The sequence below is a fragment of the Triticum aestivum genome, chromosome 6A (genome assembly GCF_018294505.1).
Source record: "Triticum aestivum cultivar Chinese Spring chromosome 6A, IWGSC CS RefSeq v2.1, whole genome shotgun sequence".
In the NCBI taxonomy this organism is placed as follows: Eukaryota; Viridiplantae; Streptophyta; class Magnoliopsida; order Poales; family Poaceae; genus Triticum; species Triticum aestivum.
The window spans coordinates 160,736,700-160,748,141 of record NC_057809.1 but is presented as its reverse complement, the minus strand read 5'-3'; the positions used below and the strand labels follow the sequence as shown (position 1 = coordinate 160,748,141).

The 11,442-nt window shown below is 41.3% G+C and overlaps 2 protein-coding genes across 2 annotated transcripts; both read left to right on the top strand.

The window, feature by feature from the left end:
* The first annotated feature begins 1,062 nt into the window (after positions 1 to 1,062).
* LOC123132620 (probable peroxygenase 5) lies at positions 1,063 to 4,028 on the top strand. The gene is made up of 6 exons (XM_044552460.1): positions 1,063 to 1,345; positions 1,468 to 1,581; positions 2,094 to 2,179; positions 2,281 to 2,375; positions 3,413 to 3,538; positions 3,754 to 4,028. Exons 1-6 carry the CDS (start codon positions 1,261 to 1,263, stop codon positions 3,905 to 3,907), a joined length of 660 nt encoding a protein of 219 aa, XP_044408395.1. The 5' UTR covers positions 1,063 to 1,260; the 3' UTR covers positions 3,908 to 4,028.
* A 3,140-nt stretch (positions 4,029 to 7,168) lies between these two features.
* LOC123129552 (F-box/FBD/LRR-repeat protein At1g13570-like) lies at positions 7,169 to 8,904 on the top strand. Its single transcript, XM_044549672.1, has 3 exons — positions 7,169 to 8,191; positions 8,262 to 8,473; positions 8,520 to 8,904. The coding sequence occupies exons 1-3, from the start codon at positions 7,214 to 7,216 to the stop codon at positions 8,902 to 8,904; spliced, it is 1,575 nt and encodes a 524-aa protein (XP_044405607.1). The 5' UTR covers positions 7,169 to 7,213.
* Positions 8,905 to 11,442: the final 2,538 nt, after the last annotated feature.

Below are 11,442 nucleotides of genomic sequence, written 5' to 3'. Positions count from 1 at the left end.
GACCTTTCGTATACCAGTCGTGCGTGGCAAAAAATTAGACATCGGCTCATTCCCGCAACCCGCGTCGCGCCGAGGCAGGCGGTGGAGGAGGAGTGCACGTGAATGTCCCTCTTATTCGCATACTCATACATGTGGGGAAATAATCTTCCTTATAAGGAGGTCCAACTCCGTAAAATGCCAACGACGGTCGACCTCCATGGAGGTGGATATTTTGAAAAAAATCAAAAAACATATTTTTAAAGTTTCAAAAAATTCTGAAAAAAATCATACATGTTAACATGGATGTATTCTACATATGTGTAAATTTTTAAGATGAAATACATTATGATGAAAGCTACACAAAAAAGACAAATCGCGTTTTTCAGACCGATGAACAGTGCGAACACTGTTCACTATTAGAACTGGTTTTTCTCTTTTTTGTGTAGCTCTCACCATAATGTATTTCGTTGTCAGATTTTATACACATGTAAAATACATCCATATAAATGTGTAGAATTTTTTTCAGAATTTTTTGAAACTATGTAATTATTGAATTTTTCAAAATAACCATCTCCATGGAGGTCGCCCGTCAAAAGCCCTCACTCGGTCCAACTCCTATCAAACTAGTAATGTGGGACTAAATTTTTGTTTCACCTCTTGACTTGCATGAATGGGCTGCGTGGGCCTTTAGTATTTATTAGGAATTTCTGAAACTGCTATTGGACCGACCCAAAATAGACAAAATTTCAGCATTGACATCCGTGCAGGTTTAAAAAAATTGTTTATCAGTTGTTCCTTTCTTTTCAGTTTTAAATGTCAAAGATTACTGAATATAAATGACAACCCGCTTAGATTATTTTTCTCCAGACTCATCTGAGATTATTTTGAAAACACCTGCTGGTAATTCAAGATTGCTGCCTACTGAAACTTGGTTTAGCTTCCTCCAAGCAACAACGAGGACCACGAATCTTACCAACCGGTGGCCAGTTTGCTACCGCATTTGCACCATATACACAACAAAAACGTCAATATCGGTAGTCATATAAAAGTTTGCTCCTCTTCCGCACATCAATCATAAATGCACCAGAGACTAATGCTCCGCATCCGCCAACAAAGATGTTTACGTGGGTTAGCTTCCGCCAAGTACCATCTCTGCTTCAGCAAGAAAGATGGACCTTTCATATGTAGCTCTTCCCCGGCTACTTAAACAGTGCACCGCGTTCCCTCTCAGTCACACGGCCAGGGAAGAAGGGGTTACCGGCGGCGGCAGCAGCAGCAGCGATGGCGATCCGGCGACAATCATCAGCAGCAGCTTCTCCACTCCTGCCGCCGGTGGCTGCTCTTCTGTTCCTATGGATGTTTGGCGGTAAGTCTTGCTACATGCTGCAGTTTCCTAAATTTTTTTTACTATGCATGATAACTATTGCAAACTTTTCTGTAATTTCTCACTTACGCATATCATCGCTATTGTGTGTTTGTAACTTGAAGGGGGGCGTGTGATGGCACATACTGAGATTCGCAACATGACGGCACTCCAGAAACATGTCTCCTTTTTCGACCGTAACAAGGATGGCATCATTACCCCTTCGGAAACATTTGAAGGTGATTGATTTCTGCAACAAATTCTGCACGATTTAGTCTTACTAAGATAGTATACAAATCGCACATATCTGCAAACTGAGAAAAAAAATCTATGCATTTTCATGGATAAAAGAGAAGCTCAATAGATCTTTTAGCCTTAGCTACAGAGTACAAATTTGTCCACTGCCAAGCAGAGTTGATTGGCCACATCCGCTAAGTAATTGCACTCCCTGTGCATTTCACTCGAATAAAAAACATTTTCATTTATTCTAGAAAAACATTTTCATTTGGTCATGCCATGTTTGAGTGATTTTGCTGCTGTGTTCAACTTTTCTTCGTGCTGGTTACATTGAACTGAATAAAAATGACATTATATCCATACCACTGCAAAACACATATATTTAACTTTATATTATTTTAGTGTCTTAAGTAACTGGTTTTACATAGATGCGAGTCCTAAATACAGAGCACTCTATTGCTGGAGGCTTCATTTTATATTCTAATCCATGCTAAACTTGTACTTTGGAATGTAGGGTCTGTCGCAATTGGTTTTAATGTTACATATGCCAGAGAATTTGCCACCTTGGTGCATGCTGCTAATGGTCCTATAACAAGCCCCGTACTTCTCCTCTCCCTCACCCACACACTATTCTTTTAACATATAGACATGTTTGTGGATGAACTACGAGCTTGATATGTTATATCTTTTTTTCAATCCAGGCTGATGCACCATTGCCTCACTTATCAATATACATAGAGAATATGCACAAAGGAATGCATGGGAGTGATACCGGTGCATTTGATGTTAAAGGAAGGTAATTAATACAATGTGCTATTTAGGGACGGAGCTGCGATTTTTTGCAATCACTTGTTACTATATAGCTATTTGGCTAACCCAACTACTCCCTCCGTTCCGAATTACTTGTCTTAGAGTTGTCTAGATATGGAGGTATCTAGCACTAAAATGAGTCTAGATACATCCGTATCTACACAAATCCAAGACAAGTAATTCGGAACGGAGGGAGTAAAAATCAAAGCTGAACCCATTAACTCACGACTGTCCTTATTATTGCTTTGGTTTTGTTGTGAAATAGTCTACGATGGTATAGTTAGTTCACACCCAAATTTTTGGTGGGTTGGATTGTGTGCTCATCTATATAGTGAAAGCTTTACAGTAATCTTCTATATCTAAATAGCTAGCACCCACTAAGATATTTCTCTCAACATGCAAGCATGTCATCTCATCATTCAACATGCATAAGGAAATGCCCACCTCAACATGCAACTATGCATATTAAAAATCCACTACAACATGCATGCATGTAAAATTCCATTTTATTATGCTATTTACATTTAATTCTTATATACTTTCAGAAACTATTGTTTCAAGAATTCATGTTCCATATAATCAAAATCTCATTGAAATATTGCAAACATTCCCGCAACAACGTGGGGCATCATCTAGTTTTATTGATGTGTGCATCCACGGGTATATAGAGAAATACCGCTTAACTCAACTAATTAGTGTCTTTTAAAGGGAAATTTGCATGGGGTAAAATCTATTTTGATATTTTATATTATAACCAGTTTTATGCTGAACACCCAGGTGCACCAGCTCTATCCATACATATAAAAACAAACTTATGGGATGTCACATATCCAACAGCAGTAAAGCAATGCAGAGGACTTATAATGCTCTTCCTTTGTAACTTGGATATAATTTATTTACCTTGATCATTGGGTGATATTATGTACATTTATGCTTTGATATTTTATTCTCGTATATATGCTAGTTTTTGTGCGTATTTCTATCCTTCGAATCCGTATATATGCTAAACATGTCAAGCTGTAGGTTTGTTCCACAAAAGTTTGAGGAAATATTCGTAAAGCATGCAAAAACTAGACCAGATGGTTTGACATATTTGGAGTTGGAGGATATGATCCTAGCAAATCGAGATCCACTGGACCCTGCATCATGGTAATTTGTTAAATATGCATGCCGTGGTTATATCTGGATTTTGTTTTTTAACAAAAAACCTATGAATATGTGTAATTGCTCATGGTTCCTCGGTTTTTATAACAAATCAATTATTTCCTGTAAAAAAGCATGATTTTAATTAACGGAAGGGCAAAAGAGTTAGTTAAGATTATTGGCTCCTGCTAAGTTTTTCGTTTCTATTGTTATAAATTCAGGGAGGGACCTCAAATAGAATGGGGCGGAATATACAACGTCACGAGTGACAATGATGGATTTCTTCATAAGGACGATGCGAGAGGTATATACGACGGAAGTGTGTTTGTAAAGCTGGAGGAAAAGAGGGCCTTTTCTCATCATAGTGCAATGTAATAGAGTGCAACATGTTGTACGCTGAAATAATTAGGGGAACACATAGTGTGTGTACTAAGACTGGTATATATTTGTTCAAGTGTTTGTTTGCACATAAGTAAAATACTGTGATGTTTATCAAGATATATATATATATATATATATGAACTCTGAAAAAAATCGTCTAATGTTACAATATAAGTAATTTGCATATTTATATTGGTAAGAAATGTGCCGCTCGTGCCGCACCTTGATGGTGGCCAGACTAGATTCTTGAACTTTGTATGAATTCCATAGAAAGAACAACTGCACAGTAGTTTTAAAGTACACCGCTTCTCCATTTCTTTTTTTTGGGGGGGGAGGGGGGGGGGGGGGGGCTCCTACCGTACAAATGTAAGCACCAGAGTTGAGATCTAGTAGATGGAGTTGTGCAGAGTGAGGGCTTTTGGCGGGCAACCTCTATGGAGGTGGTTATTTTGAAAAATTCAATGATTATATTTTGGAGTTTCAAAAAAATCTACATGTTCATATGGATGTATTCTACTCCCTCCGTTCCTAAATACTTGTCTTTCTAGGCATTTCAACAAATGACTACATACGGAGCAAAATGAGTGAATCTACACTCTAAAATATGTCTACATGCATCCGCATGTAATAGTCATTTGAAATGTCTAGAAAGACAAATATTTAGGAACGGAGGGAGTACATGTGTATAAAATCTGACAATGAAATACATTATGGTGAGAGCTACACAAACAAGAGAAAAAACCTGCATTTCTAATAGTGAACAGTGTTCTCACTGTTCATCAGTCTGGAAAACGTGATTTGTCTTTTTTGTGTAGCTCTCATCATAATGTATTTCATCTTAAAAATTTACACATATGTAGAATACATCCATGTTAATATGTATGATTTTTTCAGAATTTTTTGAAACTTTAAAAAATGTTTTTCGATTTTTTAAAAATACCCACCTCCATGGAAGTCGACCGCCGTTGGCATTCCCCTTTTCTACATTTTCAGTATCTTGGCTATGGATCAGTTTTGAAGTCTGAACCTGATCCTGATGGCTCCACTAATTCTATTCTGAACGACATAGTGAGCATTGATGGGACTACTTGTGGGGCTGTTCTAAATCTGGAAATAAGATGCAAGTGGAGATTGAACAGAGCAGAAACCCCGAATAAGTTTTTTACCGGTGGCGGGATGTACTGGTGGAGAATCAGCCATCTATACAATTTTAGGGATTCGTGCAGCTATTTGAGGTATAGAACCAGTTAATGCAATACAAAAAGAATACATGTGGATCCTTTACATGTCTTTTCAATTTTTGTCAAGAGAGAGATGACGTGTCAATCGAAGCACCGCTTTTCATCATTGCATGCATGTTAAAATATTCTATCTCCACATACACTGAACATTCGCTTTATTTTCATTCTCAGATTTTTAACGATTCATATCTTTTGAACCAAAAGTTCGTTATTAAAACTTTTTTATATTTGAACTCGTGGTGTGAAGACCTTGAGAACAAGATCAATTTTGGATACATTTGAACTACATTTTTTGTATATATTTCAATTATCTGCGAAATCAGTTTCATAAAACATCAAAAGGTTTCACTATTTCATATAAGTGTTATATATGGTTTCAAAGAAATTCACAAACTGGAATACGGAACTTACAAACCAACTTCACTCATTTGATTTCACTCGTTTTGAATAACTCATATGCAGTTCTTTAAATAAACCGATTTCACTCAATTGAGAAAACAAATTCGCTCACTTCATAAAACAGATTTTGCTCGTTTCAGAAATTATATTCACTCATTTCAAGAAACGATTTCAATCATTCAAACAATGATTTCAGTTATTTCATAAAATTGGTTTCACTCAATTCGAAAAACCGATTTCACTTAATTCAGAAAAAATGTATTTCACTAATTTGAAAAGGCATATTTCACTCCTTTGAGAAATTTATTTTTCATGAGTTAAAAAAAGGTTTCACTCATTACAAAAAAAATTGGTTCACGTATCTTAAATAAACTGATTTCACTTATTTGAAATAACCGATTTCACTCAATTTAGAGAAAAAATTCACACAATTAAGAAAACAAGTTTTAGCCGTTGCAAAATACAGATTTCACTCAGAAAAAACATATTTTGGAAAAGTGAGTTTGTTCATTGTAAAACACATATTTCACTTGTATCAAATAAATAGTTTCAAAACTTTGAAATAACAAGTTTCACGCATTTCACACCGGAATATCTATCATGTGTATGAAAAAAAAGATTTCACTCATTTCAAGAAAATAATTTCACTTGTTATAGAAAGGTTATTTCACTTATTTCAAAATAACTATCATTTTTAACAATTTCACTCGTTTAAAAACTGGATTTCATTGAATTCTGAAATAATTTCACTTATTTCAATACACGGATTTTTAACATAGTTCTGACAACATAAATTTGTTTGAAACGGCAAAATTGAAACTAGTTTAAATGCATTGAAAATTGGTCTTGTTCGAAAGGTCTCGTCGCTAGGAATTCAAATATATAAAAAGTTTCAAAAATAAATTTGTAGCTTAAAAGATATGAATGATTGAAATTATGTAAAGAGAAATAAAAGGACATGAATTTAGTGAGGAAGAGATGAGAGCGATTGTGCCCGTGTCATGCATGATGGGGAGGAGAGATAATATGTGCATGCATGCGTGGATGGGATGGAGGGGATCACTGATTTGACTTAAGTGCTGAGATACAAAGATGAGGTTTGACAATACATAGCTATACTTATGGAGTAGGACCAAAACTGCGGAAAAAAATTATATGAGACCAGGTCTCACGGTTAGCAAGTGAGATTCGTCCTAATAGATGACACGTGGCATTCACAAATCACAAAGCATCTAATCTCTTCCCTTCTGATTTTAAGTGGAGGGTGGGAAATGCTTTGAGATTTGTGAATGCCACGTGTCATCCATTAGGATGGGTCTCGCGTGAGACCTGGTTTCATAGAATTCTTTTCCCTAAAACTGCATAGATCTTAAAAGCACTATGTGGATCTTAAAGGCACTGTACATCCCGCCACCGGTAAAAGAGACTTTGCGGCAGAAACCCCTCATCTTTTTTCTCACTCTGAGTCCAATGTGCTCCCATCTTTTCGAGTCAAATCTTGCAAGAGAAGGTGAGTGAACATTTTCATCGCAACAGTGGCTGGATGTTACGTATAAAAAGGCCTAGGCCAAAGCGCTCCATCAACAAATCGCATTACCACCACGCACGTATTCCAGTGCGTCACTTGGAAGGCTCTACGCGAGCTTGACCGCGCGTGGCAATGCAGATCGAATCCAACACGAAGTATTGCAGAGTCGAGGGAGCAGCATCCGAGGAGGACCGGCTGAGTGACCTCCCCGACGACGTCCTCCACTCGATCGTCGGCAGGGTCCCCCTCAAACAAGCCGTACGCACCAGCGCCCTCTCCACGAGGTGGGCGTGCCTGTGGCTCCACGCGCTCGCCGCCTCCGCCGTCCTCGACTTCACCGACAGCGAATTCGTCCGCGGCCAGTTCCTGGGGCGGATCGTGGCCACGGTGAACCGCTGCCTGGAGGTCCACGGCGCGGCTCCCATCGACGTGTTCCGCGTGGCGCTGTCCCCGTTCGATGCGTATGGGCGGGACGTCGTCCGGTGGGCCGCGACCGCCTTGGTTAGAGGCGCCAGGGAAGTGGGGGTGGACCTGACGCAGCATGCCGACGTCCGCGGGGCTCTGGAGCTTCCCGTGGACCTCTTCCAGGCCGAGAGCTCCCTTGCGGTGCTCAGCCTTGGCCGGTGCAGCCTCCGCGACGTCCCGCCCGGCACGCCGGGGCTCGCCGGTCTCACATCGCTCTCCCTCAACCAAGTCGACGTCACCGACGATGCTGTCCGGGACGTGGTCTCCAGGTGCCGGCTGCTCGAGTTTCTGAGCCTGGAGAGCTGCCACCTTCTCGTGTCGGTGAGGGTCGCCGGCGACAGGCTGCGGGGCCTGGAGATCGTGCGCTGCCTGGCCATGCGCCACCTGCAGGTGGCCGCGCCCGTGCTGGAGTCTGTTGCCTACCACGGCGACGTCCTCCTCATCTGGAGAGAGGACGAGCCGTCAGGCGTGGAGTTCGTTGGCCCAGGCGGCAGGACCGATGCCAGGCCGGAGCTAAAGGACGCGTACCTGACCCACATCGGCTACGGCGAATACGACGAAGTAATTCACGAGTTCGCCTACTCAGGCTTCTTGGATCAGGTCGCGCATGCCAAGATTTTGACACTTTGTTCCGTGGGCATGCGGGTACGATATTCAAACATGTTCTTGCCTAGGAAACCAATCAGGCGATTAACGGTGTCTTTCATACGATCAGCACCGGGAAGAAGAGCGACTGTTCGCTGAGGGCGACGTGGATGCCCCGAACCTAGAAGAGCTGCAGCTGCTAATGGACTCCATCTCCATGGGCGACGACGATGTTACTCGCTTCTCCGGATTCTTAGAGCTCGTCGTGGCGCCACTCCTCGAGCGCCTCTTTATCCGGGTAAGCATCCTGATACATGATCCATTCGAACCTGACTTGCCACGGCGTGCGATCCTAACGAGCTACCGGCTCCGTGGATCGAACTTGCAGCTCCGACGCGTGCGGCGGCACGGCGGTGACCGGCGAGGGCGCGGATATCGTTCTCGAGTGCGAGATCGCTCTCGACCACCTGACGTTCCTCAAGGTGGTGAACTTCCGAGGGACGAGGCGCGAGCTGCGGGTGCTAAGGTTCGTCCTGCGCAGGGCTCCTGTCCTCGAGCAGCTGGTGCTCGTCACACCGGAAGACGTGGGAACTCCGGGGGACCATGACCAGCAGGAGAGCGTCCGCCTGCTCCTTAAGGTCGTCCAAGAGCACGTGTCAAAGATCAGCAAGGCGTGGCTCTGGCAGGAGCCCCGCGTCACCTTGTGCCGGCCGAGGGAGGACGACGGCCGGAGCCCTGCACACACCAAGTACTACCACCATGATCAGGCATAGTTCAACTAGAGCTAATTAATTGGGCATAGTTATAAAAAAGCACCCAAACCTATCAATAAGCCACAAGCCTTTCAATACTCAGTTAAAAAAAGGTTATTACTAAGGTTTGTATATCGAAACATTAACAGAATCACTAAAAGTCTCACGTCAGGTATTTAGGATCCCGTCACGAACGCTTCATCGACTATCTGACCACCAGCACGAATTTTGATGCAAGTTCATCACGCGCCACCCGTTACGAACCGTCCGCGTGGACGGGCGATGAGCGTGACCCTTTTAGATGGGGGTGAGACGCCCCCCTTTGTTATGCATTTCTAGACCAGTCCACTCATTCTCTTCCCCACTCACGGCAACCATCACTTTCGATTCCATTCGATTCCACCCGACCAGATCACCGATGAGGGGGTATGTGGTGGCTTGCTCGTGGATCTCGGCGGCATGGCGCTAGCTCGAGAAAGCGGTGGCGCTCGAGGATGCACAAGGGGGCAGCGACGGCGGTCACAATCGAGGGTGTTGCAGCGGCCTGCCCGCGGACCTCGGCGACATGGTAATGGAGCTAAATCTGATAGATTTCGGATAAGTGGTCCCGAACTAAGTGTCTAGATGTGATGGTAACAAGGACATGAGATTTTACCTAGGTTTAGGCTCTCCGAAGAGACAATATCCTATGTTTTGTTTGTTTTTATTGCTTTGGGATGGAGTGCAAAGTACAGATAATCTATCATGAGATTGTTATGTCGTTCTAGAGTCCTATCCCTCAGTTTATATAGGTATCGGGGGTCTAGGGTTATAGCATCCTAGTCAGCTTGGGCCGTCTAATTCACCACAAGTTTTCGGGAGCCTTCCATTCATACGTCATGGGCCGTCGGGCGTACCCACTCCTGAACCGACATGAGGTCCTCGGCTTGTCCTGGCTCACCAGGCTGGGAGGTGACCTGGTGAGAGACCCCCAATCCAGGACACCATTAGCAGCCCTTGAACCGGTTTTCAAGTCTAGACACACCTTGGCTCTCCCGGGCTGCCCTTTGTCTTTGGTCGTCAATCTTTGAAACCGGTTCAACGAATTTTTCTCATAAATTGGACTCATCAACGTGTGTGTGTGTGTGTATAGTATTACTATTCATCATCCAGGATGCTGAATAAGTAATTCTTCACCCGAGATAATCTTACGATCGCTTTCTAAATAAATTACATTTAGAATATAAATAGTTACATGCATTTTGATTTAATATGTAAAATTTAGTATAAAAAATAAAAATATAGGTTATAAGACCAGAAAAATCACATTTTATGTATGTTTTACACTATGTTTTTACATTCGTAATTTTACGTAACATAAAATATTTTTTACGGTGAGTACATATTTTCTTACGTTCTCTTTTTAAGTATGAAATAAGACAAAATTTACGAAACGTTAAAATACGGTGCATTGATGTCAAAATAGAGAGGGGGTGAAGAATAACTATTCCTCACCCAGGGTGACGAATAGCGCGATATGGTCGCGCTATTCGTTATCCTGGGTGAGGAATAGTTATTCTTCACTTCTCCCTCTATTTTACCATCAATACACCGTAATTTTATGTTCCATAAGTTTTGTCTTATTTTCGACGCAAAAAAGGACCGTAAGAAAAATATATAATCGCCGTAAAAAATATTTTATGTTATGTAAAATTACAAATGTAAAACCATAGTCTAAAATACACATAAACTGTAAATTTTCTTGTCTTATGATCTATATTTTTTATTTTCTTATAACTCCGCCTATGTCTTCTAGGCATAGCCGGTCCCAAGCCCGGGTAAAGGAGGAGGGTTGTGATAGGCTTGGCGAGCCAACGTAAAAACTAGCCAGTCCCATGGGTATGAAACCCATTTGAGTGAGAGTAGTACTAGGATGGGTGACCTCCTGGGAAGTCCTCGTGAAAGGGTTTCATATCTAAGGGTTGTGGTAGGCTTGACGAGCCAACGCAAAAACTAGCCAGTCTTTTGGGTATGAAACCCATTTGGGCGAGAATAGTACTAGGATGGGTGACCTCCTGGGAAGTCCTCGTGAAAGGCTTTCATATCTAGCCTACCCCAACTTGTTTGGGATAAAAGGCTTCGTAAGTAAGTAAGTAAGTAAGTATATCAAATTTTACGTAGTGAATCAATAAAAATGTTATTATTTAAATTCCAAACGTAATTTAATTATGAAATGATCGTAAGATTACCTCGGATGAAAAATAACTTATTTTGCACCCTAGGTAATGAATAGTAACACTATATATATATATATATATATATATATATATATATATATATATATATTGCAAAAATGTTAATCATGTATTTAATAGATGTTTAATGGGTACAATAAAATTGTTCTGTTATATACGAAAAAAGTGCAATGCTTATGAAAAATGTACACATGCAGTAAAGATAAACAACAATGAAAAACAGGGAAAAAATGAAAACCTCGATAAAAACTGACTAAGAAACCGAAGAAACCAAAAAGAAACAAAGCAACGAAGTATAAAGAAGAAAGGAAAAAAACTATGAAAA

Coding starts and splice junctions, on each gene's coding strand:
- LOC123132620 (XM_044552460.1), top strand. CDS start 1,261: ATGGCGATCCGGCGACAATCATCAGCAGCAGCTTCTCCACTCCTGCCG. Junction 1,346..1,467: donor GTTCCTATGGATGTTTGGCG/GTAAGTCTTGCT, acceptor TGTAACTTGAAG/GGGGGCGTGTGATGGCACAT. Junction 2,376..3,412: donor GCATTTGATGTTAAAGGAAG/GTAATTAATACA, acceptor GTCAAGCTGTAG/GTTTGTTCCACAAAAGTTTG.
- LOC123129552 (XM_044549672.1), top strand. CDS start 7,214: ATGCAGATCGAATCCAACACGAAGTATTGCAGAGTCGAGGGAGCAGCA. Junction 8,192..8,261: donor TTTGTTCCGTGGGCATGCGG/GTACGATATTCA, acceptor TCATACGATCAG/CACCGGGAAGAAGAGCGACT. Junction 8,474..8,519: donor TTCGAACCTGACTTGCCACG/GCGTGCGATCCT, acceptor TCGAACTTGCAG/CTCCGACGCGTGCGGCGGCA.